At 45.6% G+C, this 19558-nt stretch overlaps 1 protein-coding gene and 1 long non-coding RNA gene across 4 annotated transcripts in view; one reads left to right on the top strand and one right to left on the bottom strand.

The window, feature by feature from the left end:
• Positions 1–19558, bottom strand: part of MAP1B (microtubule associated protein 1B) — a 92461-nt gene that overhangs the window by 19817 nt on the left and 53086 nt on the right. For all 3 annotated transcript variants that reach the window (XR_004967413.1, XM_036308255.1, XM_036308256.1), the window contains 2 exons: positions 5472–5554; positions 2476–2616 (listed from right to left, as the gene is read on the bottom strand). Coding sequence is in view for 2 of the 3 variants with exons in the window: in XM_036308255.1 (XP_036164148.1) it covers positions 2476–2616; positions 5472–5554 (224 nt within the window). In the remaining variant the exon portion in view is untranslated. The remainder of the gene's footprint in view (positions 1–2475; positions 2617–5471; positions 5555–19558) is intronic.
• On the top strand, positions 8778–10054 carry LOC118655836. Its single transcript, XR_004967414.1, has 2 exons — positions 8778–9206; positions 9721–10054. It is a non-coding gene; the product is annotated as an uncharacterized LOC118655836 (long non-coding RNA).

Genomic DNA, 19558 nt, shown 5'->3' with positions numbered 1-19558 from the left:
CTGTGTTTCTGATTTCTCTGGAGTGATAAGTAGATATCAAGGAGTGGATAAAGGGAAAAACACTGGACCTTTAAGGTCCCTTTGTTAGTGAGTCATTCTATACTCAAGCCCTTTTTCCAATGCAACTACAGGCAATCATAGCTCTAACAGGCTGGTAACCATTGGTCCTGTCCAGTGATTTTCAACCCACTTTAGCTGTAGCAGCCTTTCTTCAAAGTCTACAATGCCAAAGGAATAAAGGCCGAGTTGCTCTGGTTGTGGCAAGAGGGAGAGTGAATTCTACCCAACATTCTCCCCTTCTCTTGTCTTCCCCCACCAGCCCACTGATGTAGTCTGTTAGGGAGAACTCCAAAGATCCTTTTGTGTTGAACATAACTTTCTCCAAAATAATTGGTGGTGTTATGGGGCAAGCAGAGGAGACTATGGCAGAGCCTCTGGCCTAAAGGACACCTGGCTGAGCATAAAAAAGGTGTATGCCCTTCAGAGCCCATCCCAGTAATTGCAAACCCTGGGAATCTGCCCTTACACAGAACTTACATTCTTCATTTAAATCTGGTTCTTTTTCTTTGGTAATTAGGGGTAAATTCTAATATGTGCAGAGCCTATTGTGCTAAAATTCTACTTTGTGGGCTAATAAAAAAACGATTTAAGCAGCAATTTCATAACACTATGCCTTATTTAAAGAGAGAGAGGGATATTATTTGGGGTCAGATGGATGAAGTATGATACCTGCTTATTTAAGATTTGGGCAATGACAAACCCTTTTCTTTACATTCATCCTTTGTTCGATTTTATGGCAAAGACAAACCAATGATGTGGGATAGAAGCCAGCCACCAGAAACTAATTGCAGAACTGCTAAAGTATGCAGGGGAGGTGCCCATGCATATATATGAGCTGAGGGTCAGGCTGAACTCAGGCCTGTGTACCACCCACCCATGCTACTAGGCCACTGGGCAATTTCCAGGCCTCTACACCTCTCTCTCTTCCCCGGGGCAAGGCGCTGATAATGTGTGCAACCTCTGACTTACCAGACAAACGCCCTCAGGCACAACATGCACTGGAGAACTCAATCTTGCAAAAGATTCTGACAGTTTTGAGGTGGCAGGTAGAGTGAGAATTGTAGTTCTAGATTGGAATTGCAGTGCAATGAACAAAAGCCTTTCCACTGTGTGGGTGCCATAGATATGCCTTAGAGGAAGACAGATCACAGCCTCTGGAGAAAGACAGGGCCCTGTGACCCCCTCTCACTGTGAGGAGCCAGGACTGTCTGCCTCCAGACCCAGATGACAACGATAAGTAAAATGTTCCTTTTCATTTTGCTAGCCCTTCTCTCCCAGTGGGTGGGGAGTGAAACATGGTTCTGTCATCTGCCAAGTCTTTTTATAGAAGCCTCCAGGTGAGCCAGATGAAGCTGGGCAGTTTATTTACAGCTCTTGCCAGTGATGAAAAGTACACAGAGACCTCTCTGTGAAGCGCAGCCTCAGGAAGATTAAATGCAGAAAGACAGATGGCCCTTCACGACACCCAGGAGGCCGAGAGGCCGCCATCTCAGGAAGTTCTCAGGAAGATGGTTTTAAATAGACGTGGTAACTCCTCCTGTCAGCACATCCCTCAACCCTCCAAGTGGAAATCTGCTATCAGCTGCGGGCAGGCCCCAACCTGCTGCGGTGACAGCCCTGAACGTGTCTGTAACGACTATAAACAAATAAACACATTGAAAGAGGCACATTCTTTTGGAAAGAGAAGTTGCCCAGCCAGGATAAATTCTCCAGCAGACATAACCAAATCAAAATCTTCACTCGCGTTTTCCCAAATTCCACTATCATCATCTAGCTTTCAATACCTCACAAGTATCGTCCTTGAATAAGATACACGCATCAGAAATATTAAAGACCCAGCTTCAGTCCAGCTTCTTCAACCCTCTTTTTCTTGAAGCATGAATGTGAACCATGAACCAAGAATCTGCCCAATTTTCCTACTTGTAGCCCTTCCTTGAGCCCTCTCTTCTGGGGGCTGTTCAAACAGCCCAAGTTCAAACACTGGGACTAGGCATTAAAAGTAAAAGAAATCAGAAATAATGAGATCAGGGAAAGGAAGTTCAAGCACTGAAAGAGATCAGGGTGGTTAAATCCTACCAAAAGTCCAAGGGATTTTTGGAATATTCTTTCAGAAAACAGGAAACCCGGGTTTTCTTTTGGTTCATTTCAAATGTTTCCATCTTTTTTGCCATCCGTAAAATGTTGACTGTTCCAACACCCCTCCATCTGTATCTCCGGCCATTAAGAATGCTTCCGATTAATTATAGTGAGTGCTCTAAATTCTTTTGGTGATGAGTCACGGTTTTGCTTATTTCAAAGGAGATGTGACATTCCCTCCCCTTCTTCTAGCTCCCCTGAGTGCTTTCAAAGAGCAGCCTGAGGCTACAACAGTAACAAAGCAATTATAAAGCTTAGATACTCCAGACAGGAGCCCACCTCTTGATCGGTGAAAATTTCTATGAAGTTCTGGAAGGAGAAAGAGCCGGACTGGAGAATGAGCTCTCCAGTATTTTCAAAGCACTGCCCCGTCAGCACGAGCAGCTTGTGTCGGGCAGCGTCGGTGATCATCAAGCGCACCTGAAACAAAGCACAGGCAACAGGAGTCGCAGCAGCTCCCACGTCCCACCTCAAGACAGGGCTGGCCCTGCGAATGCTAGCCCTGCGAATGCTAGCCCTGCGAATGCTAGCCCTGTCCTGAGGTTATTACCAACAAAAAGCATTCGTTCTCTGGTTATTCATTTCCCCCCTGGGGAGTTGGACAGAGCCAACGACTGTGGTCACCAGATCGCCCGTGACCGCGATTTTCCAGGTCTGGCTACAACCAAGACAATAGCGGTGGCTGGCCTTCTCCCCTAGCTTCCTTGTCTCTTTCAAAGCAGCCTCCATAGCTGGTGATGATTTGTCCCACAGCTGTGTCTGCTAGCAGTACGTGGTCTGCGCCTTAGGAACATCTCACAGGCTGAGTCACCGAGTACAGTCCAGGTCCCACCACGGCTGCCTCAGGAAACAGGTTTCCAACTAGGGTCCCAAGTCAGCCCCTCCCATGCAGGATCCCCTTCCTTCCAAGCCACACACCAAACACACAGCTCCCAATGCAGCCTACAGTGGGATCAGCCAGGTACCTAACCTTGAACATCAACAAAAGGCTGCCCCTGAACAGAAACTTTTCAATAGGACTGTAAATGGTTGCACTAAAGAACTCTGTGAACTTGAGGTGGCAGGTCGCCAGCCTGTCCTATAGCAGAAATGCTGCTCTAAGCCCCAAGGTAATCATTCTATGCCCATTCGCGCAAGGGGGTACACAAAGGTAAACAGGCCACGAGGACCCATTGCCCCCAACACCCCCCAGTCGAATCAAGGAAACGCACCTGTGCTGAACTAATTATTCCAGCTCCACCTGTTCCATAAGCAAGCCTGAATTCCTTAAAGAATTCCCTATTTTTTCCCTTTTCCATGTCTCACAGATGTCTGGCTGGATATACAGCTTTTTTCAAATTATATTTCACTTCCTGATTCTGTTAGAGAGAGAGAGATAGTCCATCACTTGCCTCAACTTTGTACCTTAATAGATTGTCAGAAAGATCCAAGAGGACCTGCTAATCTGAAGCAGGAGGAAGTGGGATCAAGACAGGCTACATAATGCCCAGCCAGTGTGGCTCAGTGTTTGAACGTCCACCTATGAACTAGGAGGTCAGGGTTCGATTCCTGCTCAGGGCACATGCCCAGATTTTGGGCTCTATCCCCAGTAGGGGGCATGCAGGAGGCAGCCAATCAATGACTCTCTCTCAGTGCTGATGTTTATATTTCTCTCTCCCTTTCCCTTCCTCTCTAAAATAAACAAAAAACATATTTTAAAAAAACAAAAACAGGCTTCAAAATGATAGCCAAAAAGGGGAAACAACCCAAACCCATCAACTGATCAACAGAGAAGCAAACTGTGGCATATCCACACAATGGAAGAGTACTCAGCCATAAGACGAAATGAAGTACTGATATAAGCTACAATGTGGGTGAATCTTGAAAACATTATGCTAAATGAAATAAGCCAGGCACAACGGGCCACATATTGTATGATTCCCATTACCCGAAATATTTAGAATAGGTAAACCCATAGAGGCAAAAAGTAGGTTAATGGTTGCCTGCAGCTGGGGGGAATGGGGAGTAACTGCTAATGGGTTCAGGGTTTTTGGGGGGTGATATTCTGAAATTAATGGGGATAGTTGCACAACTTTGTGAACATACTAAAACCCACCAACTCACACACTTTCAAAGCATGAATTTCATGGTTGTAAAATATCTCGATTTAAATTTTAAAAAGGTTGCCGAACCGGTTTGGCTCAGTGGATGGAGCGTCGGCCTGCGGACTGAAGGGTCCCAGGTTCGATTCCGGTCAAGGGCCTGTACCTTGGTTTCGGGCACATCCCCAGTAGGGGGCGTGCAGGAGGCAGCTGATCGACCTCTCTCATCGATGTTTCTAACTCTCTATCCCTCTCCCTTCTTCTCTGTAAAAAATCAATAAAATATATATTTAAATTTTAAAAAGGCTATAATCACAGAGATGCTCAAAGCATGGGCAGAAGAGACTCTTCAGGTAATGCAGTCCCTCCCCCTCCCCAGGGCCTATAGCTACTTCAATGTCCAAGAAGCAACTCAATAAAGGAAACAGTAAATGAAGATACACTAAGTCCTCTGGCTTAGGTCCCCAGAGATTCTTGGCTTCAGCCAAGTTCGTATCGTATAGTGGTCTCTGAAATAACCTGTTACTCTCTCTGGCAAAAATTTCATATGATGGAAACAGTACTATTATTCATCAGAATAGTCAGTTTATATATCAGTTCTTATGTGCCATGCTGTGTTCTAACTGCTTCACATTTCTAAGCAGCACACTAAACATGCAAATTAAATGTAAGCACTGTACAATCTCCACTTCACAGAGGTGGCCAGGGAGGCCGCCAGCGAACGAGTGGAAGAACCCAGGCGTCGGCACCACAGCCACGCTCCTTACCGCATGTCCCCTGCCTCTCGACAGTGATAAGGGGTCGGGCAGGATGGATCTGAAGGGGCTCGCATCTGAGATGCCGTTCTTCCTCAAATTTGGGTCCTGATGTCCCAGCCTGAAGGCTTGCCATCTATGCCCCCTGCTGCACCCTAGCAGAGTCCGTCCCAGCAGCACACCCTCCATGTACACACAAGAGTTCTACCCACTAGCCTCAATGAGATATTCCAGTTCCAGAACGTTCTTCCACTTTGTCCTTATTGGGAAGGGCAGTCTGGGGTGGTGCTGACACAGAGAACCAGCCACTGATGGGATGGACCCAGCATCCTGGACCAAGAACTTTTCTCTCCCCTCTCCCTCTCCGGCCACCTGCCCCAGTGCCTCCGGTCAGCTGGGTCCTGCAGTTGTGTGAGGCCCTGCAGAGCTGAATGCCCACCTCAGTGCTGACGGCTTCGTCTGACGGGTTGATCAGGACCACTGTTTCTAACACGTCACTTCGGTGATGAAGGATCTTTTGTCCTGCAGGCACAAAAACACAGACAAAAGAGGAGACCTTTAGCTTTTCCGGATTAAAACCGCCCCACCAGCTTCTGGGGCGGCTGAAGCATTTCTGCTTCTGACGAGGCACCCGCAGCAGGATTCTCCACGTCGTCTCGGGAAACACAATCGGTGTTACTAAACAAGAGTGTGCAGGCCCCGGCAGGTTCCTCCAGGAACGGGGTCCGTGTGGTCTGGGGCTCCTCAGGCTCTCATCACCCCCTCGTTTCCAAGGTTGATCGCTGGGCTGCCTGTGGGTTAATGGCAATTTTCATCTGAGACAGGGTTGGATGCCAGGAAAATTCAACGGGGCTCTCGACATTTCCTTTCTCATGGTAATTGGGGATGTTTCTGTGTATCAGCCTTTCTTCTGGTGAGAACGGTGCTGAGATTAATTAGGAGCCTTATTGTGAAATGAATGACATTCAGAAACCTGGGCTCACAATTAGCCCAACAAGCAGAATGGCTGTCTGAGGCAGGCTTACAGTCTGCTGGGGTATTCATTCATTAATTCTCTTGCTCATAGAAAAGTGGAGAAACTGGGAGCAAATGAAAAGTGGAGAACAACTCTCCTGCTGGACAGGGAACAACACAGCAAGGTGCTGTGGGAAGGAGGAAGCCTGTTGAAGGGGGGCTGGAATTCTGCCGTGTTTGTGACTCCACATCCCCAACGACTTCCCACACCTTAGAGGTTTTAGGGCATCCTGTGGCGGAAACCACCTCCAGCCGAAGTATACTGGGGCCTATGGATGACCTACAAAGTCTCCCCCTCCTTGGACAATGAGATGAAAATGATCAGGCGACGTGTAGCCAGAGTGGGTGATATATGCTCTGCCAATCGATGAGGGACAAAGAAAGACATGTGAGAGGGAGACACATGGTTGGGAGGGGAGACAAGAACATGTGTGCTGATTAAAGTATAAGAAAACTTGGATAAATGGGAGGAAATGGAATAGAATCTGAGGGAGAGAGATACCAAAGGAGAGATATATACAAGAAGAGAGAATGACCAAAAAGCAACTGTTTTCCAGGAAAATTATTGGGTGTTTCTTCTAAAAGCTAAAATAGAACTACTATATGACCTAGCTATTCCACTCCTAGGTGAATTATAGTGGGAATTTGAACAGATACTTTTATGGGAATGTTCATTGCAGCATTATTCACAATAGCCAAAAGGTGGAGACAACCAATGACCACCTATGGTTGAAACAACATATGGTATACCCAACCAAAGGAATATTATTCAGCCATGAAAAGGAATGAAGTTCTGATACATACAACAAGGATGAACCCTTAAAATATCATGCTAAATGAAGCCAGACACAGAGGGACAAATACTGTATAATGTCACTTACATGTCTAGAATAAGCAAATTCATAGCATCAGAGAGCAAATTAGAAGTTACCAGAGGCTGAGAGAGAGGGACTGGAGAGTTACTGCTTAATGGGTACAGAGTTTCTGTTTGAGGTGATGAAAAAATTTTGGAAATAGAGGTGATGGTTACACAACATTGTGAATGTAATTAATGCCACTAAATTGTACATTTAAAGATGATTAAAATGACAAACTTTATGTTTCCTATATATTTTACCAGAACTTAAAAAATTAATAATGTAATAATGCCAAAACCTATGAAATAGTACACTTTACACAGGTGAATTGTATGGTATGCGAATCTCAATAAAGAGGTTACAGGAAAAAAAGCAGTGCAGAGTACACAGCTTAGTTAGGGCTTTTCCCCTTCATCTCATCAGGGACTAGCACGCTATGGAAACGGCAGCATGATGAAATACCACCACTGCATCATCAAGCCTGTCCCTCCCACTGTCTTCTCTTTCCTAAGAGTAACATTTCCCAGTGGCCCCCGCATTAGACATGGAAGAAGCCCAAACTAAACAATAATGATGTCAGGCACTGTTCTAAGCACTGCACTTGTACCAGTTCATTTAATCCCCAGGAGAGCTCACGAATTAAGGTACCATGTCCCCTTTTACTATAAGGACAATGAAGTCTACAATTAACTAGCCCAAAGTCACACAACTAGCAAGTGGTGGAGGCAGGACCCGAACAAGGCACAGGCGTTAAATGCCAAGGAAGAGCTAGGGAAAATCCAGAGGAATAAAATCAGAAATGTGCTTAAAGAAGCAAGAAGCATCAGGAGAAGAATATTAGCAAAAAGAAAAAGTGGCAGGACACCCCCATAAAAGATGGCAAATTTAAGAGAAGTTGTGTGATCCTTTACTCCCAATGCCTAAAAATACAGAAACCCCAAAACAGAGCAATGTCACACAATTTGGGCAGGCGAAGGACTGAGCCTCACGAAAAAGAATTCAACTCAGTCATAGGAAAGAACGCCCATGTATGAATGCCAGAGTCGATAATTTGCTGGACATCGCTTTTTGGCTTGGGTGCTTTTGCTTTTGACAACCATATGCATTTAGAGCTCACGCAAAAGAAGATCCAACTGAATAAGCAAATGATAAAATGACAACCAGCAAAACACAGCAAACTGTCTCCTTTCTAAGTCCTTCCATCAGTGGCCTCCGTGAAACAAAGACTTCGGGGGCTTCTAAGGCACTAAGTTGAGACAAAATTCAGCAAAAGCTTAAGACTCAGGAGAAATGAAAGGTCGGTTCCTTAATCAAACTGTGGACCTGTTTTCAGGCAGCAGAATGCCACAGTGTGAGGGCAGTCATGGCTGTAGGACACTGCGAGAACCCCCAAAGCAGTCTGGCTCCTTCCCCCAGAGATGGTAAAGGACGCAGAGCCGCCTTCTTTCCTAAGCGATCTCCACCCACCCCAGCTGCTCACTGCATCCTTCCAGATGCACATCTAAGCAACAACCCAGCCAGCCCGAGCCTTGGCCCACCCAGCGTGCCCTTTCTCGGACACTCCCTGGCAGGGGACGTCTTACCATCCACAAGAAGGTCCTTTGCTCTGTGGCTTCATCACTTCCAAACAAAACAGATGCCATGTGACAGTGGCTGTGACCTCCACTCCTTCCCAGTCAATTTCCAGACCTGCTTGCGCAGGATTTCAACTGAGGACGTTCTTTCTGTCCAACTTTGGAAACACTGACACAGACGTGCACCGAAATACCCTGGCTGCTCCTTCAACAAAAGCCTTTTTATAGGATTGAATTTGAATGAAGGAGGGGGTTGAGAGAGAGAGAGAGAGAGAGAGAGAGAGAGAGAGAGAGAGAGAGAGAGACAAGCTTCAAGCTCTTGTCACAGCCCAACTGTTGGCCAGATTCTTCTCCCAGCGACGTAACCAGGGGCCGGGTCTTCCTGGCATCAGGCAAACCCAGGGCCTGCCGGAGGGGCCGGGGCGCTGTGCCCCCATCCCCGCGTCCCCACGGGATGCCAGCTCCTCTGGCAGGAGGCTGCTCTGAGCTCTGGCTGCCGGGACGCTTACAAAGTTGCATATTTGGGGAATGTTTCACACTGGGAAGCAGGCCAGGCATTCTGAAGAGAGGCCGCCTGCCACCCCCGCCTGAAAAGGTCTCATTCAATTGCTTCAAAGAATAAGTTCCCAGGAAAGAAAGACAAGCCGGTTGCAGCGCTCTCTCCACCATTACAGATCGCATGCTACAGAAACAGCTTGCTGGGGAACCATCAGGCAGCCCCACGAATAGGTAACTCCCCTCAGCACTGGTCTGAGGGAGGAAAAAGCCGGGGTTTGAGATGGAATGACTGTCATCATTGCTTTGATAAGATAGGCTTATCACAAATTCAGTGTAATTGTGAAGGCTCCATCCAGGGGAGGGGCTGGGGGGGATGTTATGTGACATAGAAAAAGGGGTCTGCTCCACCTTAGAAACAACAGAGGATGGTCGGGGACCCCCTGAGGCAGCAGGGTCCGTGGAGACAATGAGACTTTTGTCGATATACTCGAAAAGGCCATGCTTGAAACTCAATAAGCCTTTTATTCCTGCGACTTTTTTTTCCTTTTGAACATTGAATCTGTCTTTTAAGGTTGGGCTATTCTAGTGGCTTATGTTTTACTATATTCAGGTGACTTTGAAATCTCTTAAAACAAAATGTCATTTTCTAGGTATATAATTTTTAGGATGCTTATGGAGTCTCTTCACAGTTTTATATGCATTTAATCTAGTCTCCCTCTCTCCCTCTCTCTCCCTCCTGGTTTAGGAAGACGCTGACCACGGCTGGATTCAAAGTCACCCGGTCCTGAGGCACAGCCGCGACCAAACCTCCGTAAACTTGGCATCTTCCCTCTTACACAGCTGACGCTTCTCTCCCACACCCATCAGCCCAGAACACAGTGACTGAAGCGGCTGTAACATCTCTGTCCGGGGCCAGAGCAACACCCAAAACTGTCAGCCCAGTTAGGCAGCTGCTGAATGAAGCAGCCTGGCCCAACAGAGAGAATGCTGGACGAAACGCTGCAGCTGCGCTGAGAAAGGGGGAAAGCCCTTGACGAAGATAATAGCTAGTAAAGCTAAATAAAACCTTTTAAACTGTCTTCCAGTGAACGATAACTCTGTATGTCTTAAGGATAAATATTTAATTTCTATTCCCATTAGTGATCACAATCCAGAAGTTTATTTCTATAACTCCCTTTGCCTGCAAAATGAATACATTGCAACATAATCCAGAAATAGGAATTGAAGAAGACAGCCTTCGGTATGTATTCAGTATGGAAGGGAGAAGATGAGGGAGATTCTGAGTCATCCATGTGGATGGAGGTGACCAGAACTGAGTCATGGCTGGGCCTCCAGCAAAAGGGCCCTCGCGCCCACTAACCTCTGCCCCCAACTCCCTCGCTGCCCCATCTTCACCCACCACCTTTGCCCAGGTGGAACCAGAGTGGATTCTTTTTGGAAAAGGCATCTGACATTGTGACTCAGCATTAGAAAAGCTTCCAATGTAAAGAAGCAGAAATCTTGGGGTTAAAGAAATTTCTAGAGTTAGAAACGGAAATGTGTGGGGTAATGAAGGACTAGGATTATTTAGCTAAAAGTAAGGGTTGGTAGACCAAGAAAAGGCCAGAAGCACAAAATGTCCTAACATTAAAGTCTGTCATCATTGGGAGGAAGGGAGGGAGAGAGGGAGGGAGGGAGGGAGGGAGAGAGGGAGGGAGGGAGGGAGGGAGAGAGGGAGAGAGGGATGGAGGGAGGGAGGGAGGGAGGGAGGGAGGGAGGGAGGGAGGGAGGGAGGGAGGGAGGGAGGGAAGGAGGGAGGGAGGGAAAGAAAATGAGAGCACTGAGAGTTCTTCAACTCTGCATCTTCACCAAAGTGGACCTGCAAAGAGGAAACATCTCACCTCCAATCCCACATGCAATAAACACTCCCCAAGCTAAATTCAGATAAATGGATAAAAGCAAGAAATGAAAAGTCCTCAGTGCTGGAACTAAACATTAATTACCAGCAACTCTCCCAGCAGCTTTTCATAACAGTCTCTTGTTTATAATAACACCAGGCCTCCTTTCAGCAGGAATCCACATAATAATGTCAAGCAAGTGTGCTAAGAGGTGGGACAAGTTTGAAGAGAATGGATGCTGGTGTGGAGGGAGGGGAGTCATCCGCATCAGCAGTTTTGTAGTGAAGCTCTCTTCTTCAGGAGCCCTCACAGATGCCCCTCCATCCCTCTCAACCAAGGCCAGGCCCAGAGCAGGCCCTGGCCCAGCCCCCGCCTCGGGACGAGGACTGCCAGGCTCCTGGAGGGCAGGAGCAAGTCAGGAAGCCTCACAAGCAGCACCAAGGCCTGTTCCCAAGAACCTACATGGTCTCCCTGCCTCCTTCTATCCCACCTCATCATTTCTAAGCAAGAAAAACAGAGAGACCGATAGGGGAGCATGGCTTTGGGAGACCACAATCAGCAGGTCTTTCCCAGGTGCCCAGAGTGAGGGCTCAGAGGAGGGACCAGGTGGAAGGCAGAGGAGCCTGGCCTCACAGAAGCCTCCCCTTGTTCCCTGGCACAAGAAATCACTCCAGACGTGGTGGAAGAATGACCACGAGGCAGGACTAAACAACTTAGCCCCTGGCATGTGCGAGAAAACTCCGGTGCTGGGAGACTTGGTATCTCCTGGTTACACGGGTCCCCAAAGACCAGGTGGCAGCAGAGAACACGAAAGTCAGCTGTTACCAGAGACTGTACAGATGCCCCCTCCAGGGAGGTAAAACTCCTGGCTGGAGGGAGTTTGATTTCCCACCCTCCGGCCCTCCCACACATCAAAATCAACTTGTTACCTGTCACATCTGTCTGTTCTTGCAGCTCTAAGCCTGAGGCTGGAAAAAGGGCCCCTCCTAAGCTGTCCCAGAGGCAGCAAGGGACATGGGTAGAAAGACCACAGAAACACGCTGGTTTTCAGGTCACACACACATGTTGGAGCACCTTCCATGTGCCTGCACTATCCTACCTGGATCAAAATTATATAGGGTGTCCCAAAACTCATGCAAGATTTGAATTTTGCGTGAGCATTAACAACAACAAAGAAAAGCCTAATTTTACTTGGTTTATTGAATCAGATTCTAATATCTGTTGCCCTTTGATTTTAATCCCTTCAATTTGATAAGCATTACCAAGTACCAATTATGGCCCAGGAGCAGGGACAATGAAGACCACGGCTTTGCATATGTGCTATTCCATACATAACCCTATACTGTATACTTCATGAATCAATAAAAAATTTACAATTTTTAATTATAAACCTGTGTTTTCTATCAAAATTACTTCTTGCGTGAATTTTGGGACACCCTATAGCTAGGTGCCAGGTGAATGTATGAGGGTGTTTACTAAGGGCTCCTCATTCTCTGAACTCCAGGCAGCCCATTGTTAAGAACATAGCAGGAAACCCTTACACATATAGAGAGCATTTTATCCTTGGATCGTACCTCATTTAATCCTCCTCACATTCCTGTGAAGTGGTGGGGACAAGTAATATTATCTCCTCTTCATGGACCAAAGTTCTAGTGACTTGCTCGAGGCCTCGCAGGCTGAGAGCAGAACGTGGCCAGTCATGACCAAGGCTGAGACACTATTCTTTTCTCCATCTTTTCCTGATTAAAATTAAGGTTTTCATCCAAAATCAGGGTTTTCAAGGTGTGAGGCCAAGATTCCCCTTTGTAAGAGGTAAACACGCAGCCGGGTCAGCCACTGGTCAGCCAATGCTGGTCAGCCAATGCTGGTCAGCCAATGCTGCTGAACCGCTGCCCGCTCCACGGGCACGCAGGCCTCCCACACGCACCGAGGCCAATTCTCTCTTTGTTTCGGCTGAACAATCAGAGCCCAGTTCTCTCCCACTTTCCCCCTGATATTCCTGGAAATGGCGTTTCTTTTCTGTTGGAAATAAATTTTGTTGTTTCTGCATTTGTTTCATCTCTGATGTATGTCCCTGCGTGTCACATAGCTCTCCAAATGTTTAATGCTTGTTTTTTCAAGAGAATAAGAACTGGAATTCCATTATAACTAGATCAGGAGACTTTGTAAAAAAACAAAACAAAACAAAAAAACACCTTTTGAATGTAATAAGTTGATCATTGCTTGGGAATTAAACTTTTTTTTTTTTTTTTTACCTTAGATGTCTTTTTGTTACAGAGAATTTAGTTGCTATTGAATTTGCACCTACCCCTATTTTTCTCTCTATTTCCTGGAGTTAACTAGTTTTCCTTTTTGTTGTCATTGGTTAGTTTTTTCACGTGTCTGCTAGTCCTTCCACCCCATCCTTCCCTTGGTTTCTCTGCCATCTTCTGATTTATATTTCTCTGTCTTGTAGATGCCAGGAAAGCAAACAACTAAATACCCCAGACTTCCAAGGTTCTCTCCTTGTCTTGAATGTGTTCACTACAGGCAGAGACAAACTGGGCCTTCACGTGACAGGCGGGGCGGCCTTGCTCCTGGTGGTACATGGAGGCTCATTTTGCATTTCACATCCCCTCCCGGTCCAACTGCTCACCCCAGGAGAACTTGTCGGGGGTGGGATGCCAGGCGACAATAGGTCTGATTCCTTTCGCAGGGTTCTCATCGCACCCTCTTTCTAAATCCTCTCTTCAGGGTTTTCCTACTGCCTAATCTATTCTCTCATGTTCTCCTCCCCACACCCCCTTTGTAAAGTCCTCAAGGCAGAGGAATGAGAACCCAGGCCTACAAGGGTTAGCATGGAAGAGAGTGGAAAAAAGAAGCTTCAGAGAATGTTTTTAATCTCACTGGTCTTCTCCTGCCTTTCTAAGTGATGCTGTATTTCCTGTTTGTTAAGATGATGTGGATTATTTACAAAGGCCACAGTTTCCTGGAGTTGAATTCAGGCAAATTACTGCTACCTTCATAAACCGGTATTGGAGATTAAAACATGAATGCGATGCTCTCCCTATCTTGGAGAAAAGACAGTTTAATGGGGAGACCTAAGAGTTTTGACAGCGTCTAATTTGGGAAATGCAAGTCAGAAGTAGTGTTTGATACACAGTGAGAGCTCAGTCAATATTTGATAAAGGAATGAATAATAAACATGGCTAAGATATATTGAATACCTGCCCTGGGTCAGGCCCTGGCCTATGTTCTTGATGTGTGGTTATCGCATTTAATTTGCACATTAAGCCCATAAGGAGGGCACTAGTCCCATCTTCCAGATGAGGAAAACGAGGCATACGGCAGTTAGGCAACTGCTCAAGAAAGTATGTAGTGAAGCTAGGATGGAAGCCCAGGTGGTCAGTGCCCAGAGCCCAGGCTCTTGGTTAATACGCCATTTTAAAAGGGAGGATGGTGGACAGATGAGAATGAGTTTGGTTTGGGGCACATGAGTTTGAGGTCCCTGTGGAAGATTCAGGTGGCTCTGCCCAGTAGGCAGGCAGAAGTGTGGGTCCGTTGCTGGGCAGGAGGTTGGGCCAGAGGCACAGCTCTGGAAGGCATCAGCGTATTTTCAGGTGATGTTCTAGGTCTAGGAGAACACAGAAAGAGCCTTTTCCTGAGAACAGTCTTGGGAAACACCATTATTTAAAGGATGGGCAGCCCTGGCCGGTGTGTGGCTCAGTTGGTTGGGCATTGTTCTGTGTACCAAAGGGTCTCCGGTTCGATTCCTAATCAGGTCAGTCATGTCACATGCCTGGATATCGGGCTTGATCCCCAGTAGGAGGCATACAGGAGGTAGCCAATCAATGTTTCATTCTCACACCAATGTTTCTCACTCTCCCTCTCCCTTCCTCTTTCTCTAAAAATCAATTGAAAACATTAAAAAATAAATAAAAGATGGGCAAAAGCCGGGGAAAGCCCATGAAGGTGATGGAGAAAAGCGTGAGAGAAATAATGGTGCCACGCCTTCTTTGCTCACCTTCACCCCCAGCCCCAGGTGACCTAGGACCTCAGTGCTGTCCTGATTTGCAAACTTAACCCACCTTCGCATACAGGAGAGTGGAGGCAGAATATTCCAAAGACATTATCTAATCCAATACTCACTTTGATCACATGTCCACTGCTCTGATACAGTGCTTAGCCTGTAGGCATGGCTTTATTTCCTGTCTGGGAGACATCTGCCTGGTTGAAGAAAAAGACTGTAGGCTGGCAGTTCTCAGAATGTAATATATGACCAATGTCACCCAGTAAATTTAATAAAATGAAAGAACATAATATGCCCCACAACCACCTGAGCTACTCACTAAAAGTGCAGATAAAGGAATGGTCACCCTCAGAAGGTCTGTCTGATTCAGGAGGCGGGGGTGGGGCCTGAGGCTGCATGTCTGCAATCTCTCAGTGATATCGATGGTTCTGGTGCCTTCTTTTGAGAAGCCAGATGGGGTAGATGATGAATATGCTACTGATCAATAACAACATGGCAAGTCACCTTATTTAAAATCATCCTCACGTTGTCTTTATGTGATGCTATCCTAGTGTCTGAACATACTGCTAGAATTATTTCCCTTGGGAACAATGTGGTCATTAAGGGCTCAAACAACTTTTCCCGGTAAGTATCGATTCTCTAATTATTTGACAGTTTTATCTGACATTTAATTTGCCATCAAACTCCAGCCATTGATCAAATCCAGACAAACAGCTGACCTTTCTTCCTCCTCTGTTAATGTTCAGAACCAAATCATCCCACTACTCACCCTCAAAGCCAGCTGCCTTAAAAACAAAAGTCAAATGAATCCCTTTGGTACTGGCTATTGAAAAGGAAACAGGAAAAGAAAAATACAAACAGCTAACATAACCAATATCATACCTGGTATCTATTAGTTACCAGCCCCTTGGAAGCCCTTGGCCCTTGGCCAGAGAAAAATGTCATGAGTTGTTTTTCCCCAGTAAAGTCCCAAGGGGGCAATGCTACCCAATAGTGGCCACATCAGTCTAGGGCACCGCAACCAGCTGGGTGAGCTGCCAGGAAGGGACTTCCTAGGGTCGCGATCCTGCCCCAGGAGGAGGAGGCTCAAGGGACCTGAGGTCTGGTCTTAGCTTAAGTGGGGCCTCACCGCCACCATCTGTAACAAGTAAAGGAAGGCAGATGGATACTCGGGTCTTGTGTTGGGGCCGGTATGAGTAAGTCTGGTCATGTCTTTAAAGTATTTGGCATAAAGCCTTAGCCCCGCCCAAAGGAGCTGTGATTTTTTTTTTCATTTTAGTTTTGTTTATTTATATACTGCCTTATTCAGCAGGGGGAGGTGGAGATGGCTCATTCGCACATACTGATGGAATCAGCACGTGTACTAGTATATTTGCACTTTCCACACTTTGCCCGTGTTGGTCATGGCTGGGTGCTTGGGCTGCCCAGGAAAGTACACACAGTCCTCGCGGATCTGGGGCTCCCCTACGCTAGTGCTAAAGGGCAAATCAACCCACATCCGGGCCCAGGCCCAATTCCTCTTTATGTCCCTGTTCTTTGCTCTCAGTTATGTGTATTGTCTGTTGACCCAGAGTGAAGTTCCACTTACAGCCTTCCACCTACAGGCTTGCAGGTGTTGATGGTTTTGCGAAATAGGACAACTGAAAATATGGATACCCCGTAGCTACACACAAACACCCACTCCGTTTCTAAGTAGGATTTAAGTAGATTGAAATTCAGCTTATAGAAGTGAGTAAATCAGGAATCGACTTTCAGGATCTGAAAAAATATATGCCTGTGTCATCATTAGCAGGAAGTCCACTGTCATACATAAGTAAAATGAAACACTGTTTAGCTCTTTTTATGTGATTAGGACCAAAAAAAAGGTCCAAAAGTGTTAAGAATTGTTTGTGTTTGTTTGTTTGTTTTCACAAGTACATTGAATTTTGCTTCTGGTCATTTGGCCCCTCTTATGATTCCTCAAAGAATTAAAAAGGGGCATTTATTAGGAAGGTTTCATTTTGATTTTATATTCAACTACAAGGTCTTCACAAGGTCACTATCAATGGCATGCCACAGCATATCCCCGTACCACACTTGATCCTTTCCGGGAGCCTGTGGGTGAATGACTACATCTGCAGAGTTAGGAAAATTTGATGTAGGAAGCAAGGGATAAGTACAGAGCCACATAATTAGTTAATGTTTACTTAACAAGCAGAGATATTTTTCTGACAGATTCAATCAACTCTGACTAAGGGGCATTTTCAAGACATTGAGAGATGTGTTCTGAACCATAAATGTAACTCTCCTGAGAACAAAGGTCCAAAACCAATGATGCAGAAGTGATTCAGGCAAGCAGGCAAGTAAATTCTGCCCTCCTCTATCTTCTTCGAAGAATGATTGAAATTTTGATTTAGAATGAGTTCAGAGAGGAAGGCTCTAACTGGAAATTCTGGGAAAATCTGCTCTTGCAAATATCTGCAGATTTTCATTTCCATGAGAATAGATTCTCCTAAGAAAATCAGCATGCATAATACCATGTTCTACATTCCTATCTTGCATTATTCTCTATTGGTTATTCTTTATGTATTTATACACTTGGGATACATGCAATTATCCATACGTATGTTAAGCAAAGTTCTTATGATGCTTTATTCTTTGCTCTCTCACAAATAAAATAATGTGTTTTGTCCTAGCAAAAATGCTAACAGATAAGGAAGGTGGCTCTGGAGAATGGACTAACTCAGGTTCCACTGATGAAGTTCTGGAGTATGACTGAAAGAAAGAACATTTGATTCTGCTCCAGAAAGCAACACTGAACGCGTTCCCATTTATTTTAGAGTAGATAGAGGCTGTCACTGGAGAAGCTAGAAAGGTGAGGCAGCACACTAAGTTGTGGAGGACAGTCCCAATTCGCTTTAAACTCAGATATCAGGAAAATGCATGGATTCAAAATTAAAGGTTGGAGAGGAAAGAGTGAAGTCATCCTGAGCCCTGGTTGGCTCAGGACATCGGAGGAACAGCAAGAGTTGGACAAGGATGGGAGTCAAAGAGAGGTGAGCAGTGCTTGACCTGGTATCTGAGGTCCAGTGGTCCAACAAGAGAAGAATCTAACCTTGTTCCCGATTGCCAGCTCCTTCAAGGACAAAAGGACCCCAAACCAAGGACACTGTGATGTGGGTTCTGGGTCAGGTTTGAAGCTTAAATTTATGTCCTTTTTTCCTCACAATTCTTAAATGACATAAGCTGATGCTTTAATGTGTTTTTTCTATTGTTCTGGAAAATATCTGCATTGCCTTCCTATCAGATCCAATCAAATCCATTATGAAATTTCCTAAACATCTCATGTCTATAAAATTGCTTTCAAGAGTAAATTACATCTTTTTTTAATTATAACAAAATTAAGGGTTATCAAGGTAAAGATAAGAAGTCCACTTAGCAATACTTCCACCCTTGGGATTTTGATGTCAAAATTGAAAATATATCGCTCTCCCTTGGCCCATTTTTTTTCAATATAAAATGTCTGTGCACTTAGATAAGTTTTATTAGAAAAACCATTATTTTAATATGTTAGTCTGTTTTTATTTGATTTAAAAAATAACAGTTGTGCAAGGGTAGCAAATGGAATACTAGAGTTATATGATTTGATAGGTAGAATAGAAAAATAGTCTGAGTCTTTCCTACTAATGGATGATGTTAAGTGGGCTCAATTCTGTGCCCTCCTCAGTTTGCATCTGAGTCTTTTTTTTTTAATCGTCGCCCAATGATATGTTGAAAGAAAGAGAGAGAAAGAGAGAGAGAGAGAGAGAGAGAGAGAGAGAGAGAGAGAGAGAGAGAGAGATATCGGTTGGCTCCAGTAGGCGCCCTGACTGGGGATTGAACGGGCAACCTAGATATGTGCAGTGACCGGGAATCGAACCCGCATGAGATGATTCTCCAACCAACTGAGCCACCTGGCCAGGGCTGCATCTGAGTCTTATGGTGTCTTGTCCAGAAAAGTAGGGAAAGAACCAGTTCACACTTTCTTATTAATATTTACTGGAAGCTCTAGTAACTATCCTGGCCTTTCATCTTGCTAACTTTTTATTCTTTCTAGAGGTGAAATTTTGCTTCTAGTTTTAAAAAAATCCAACTAATCAATTTCAGACTATGGGACAGACGCTGGATCACACAGGAGACCACAGCCTCTGCTCTCTTCTTTCCCATAGGCCCGCATGGAAGAGAGGTGCTGAATTAGCAGCGTGCTAAGCCATTTTGTAAATTCAGATCCTGTGTTGCCCTTTGTTCCTCCTCTTTTTTTTTTCCTTTTCTTTTTTGTAATGTCTACATTTTGGCATTTCTGCATGGCCTCTTTGGTTTCAGAGCTTTACAACCGAGCATTTCCCGTTGGAAAAAAAAAAGGGGGAGAAATATAGCAATTAGCATACATTATGTAGCTGCACCAAACTAGTGTCCTCGCAAACAAGTCTTTGTGACAGGCAAGGCGGCCCTGTTTTGTTTTGTTTCCTGGCGGGCCTCGCCCTGCTCACAGCCTTCAATTGCCAACTAGCGATGCCGCCCCTTCCCTTCCTCTGCTCCTGCTTTCCCAGCCCCTGCCAGCTTTACTGGCTCGAAGTATTTAATGAGTTTTTAATTCAGTTTTGGCTCTGAAACCCAGCCAGCTACTGCTGCCTGGGGCTCGCATTTCCCTTTACACATTATCAGAGGACAGCCGTAAA

The sequence above is a fragment of the Myotis myotis genome, unplaced genomic scaffold (genome assembly GCF_014108235.1).
Source record: "Myotis myotis isolate mMyoMyo1 unplaced genomic scaffold, mMyoMyo1.p scaffold_m19_p_5, whole genome shotgun sequence".
Taxonomy (NCBI): domain Eukaryota; kingdom Metazoa; phylum Chordata; class Mammalia; order Chiroptera; family Vespertilionidae; genus Myotis; species Myotis myotis.
The sequence above is the reverse complement of the archived record's forward strand: the minus strand, read 5'-3'. Positions and strand labels throughout refer to the sequence as shown.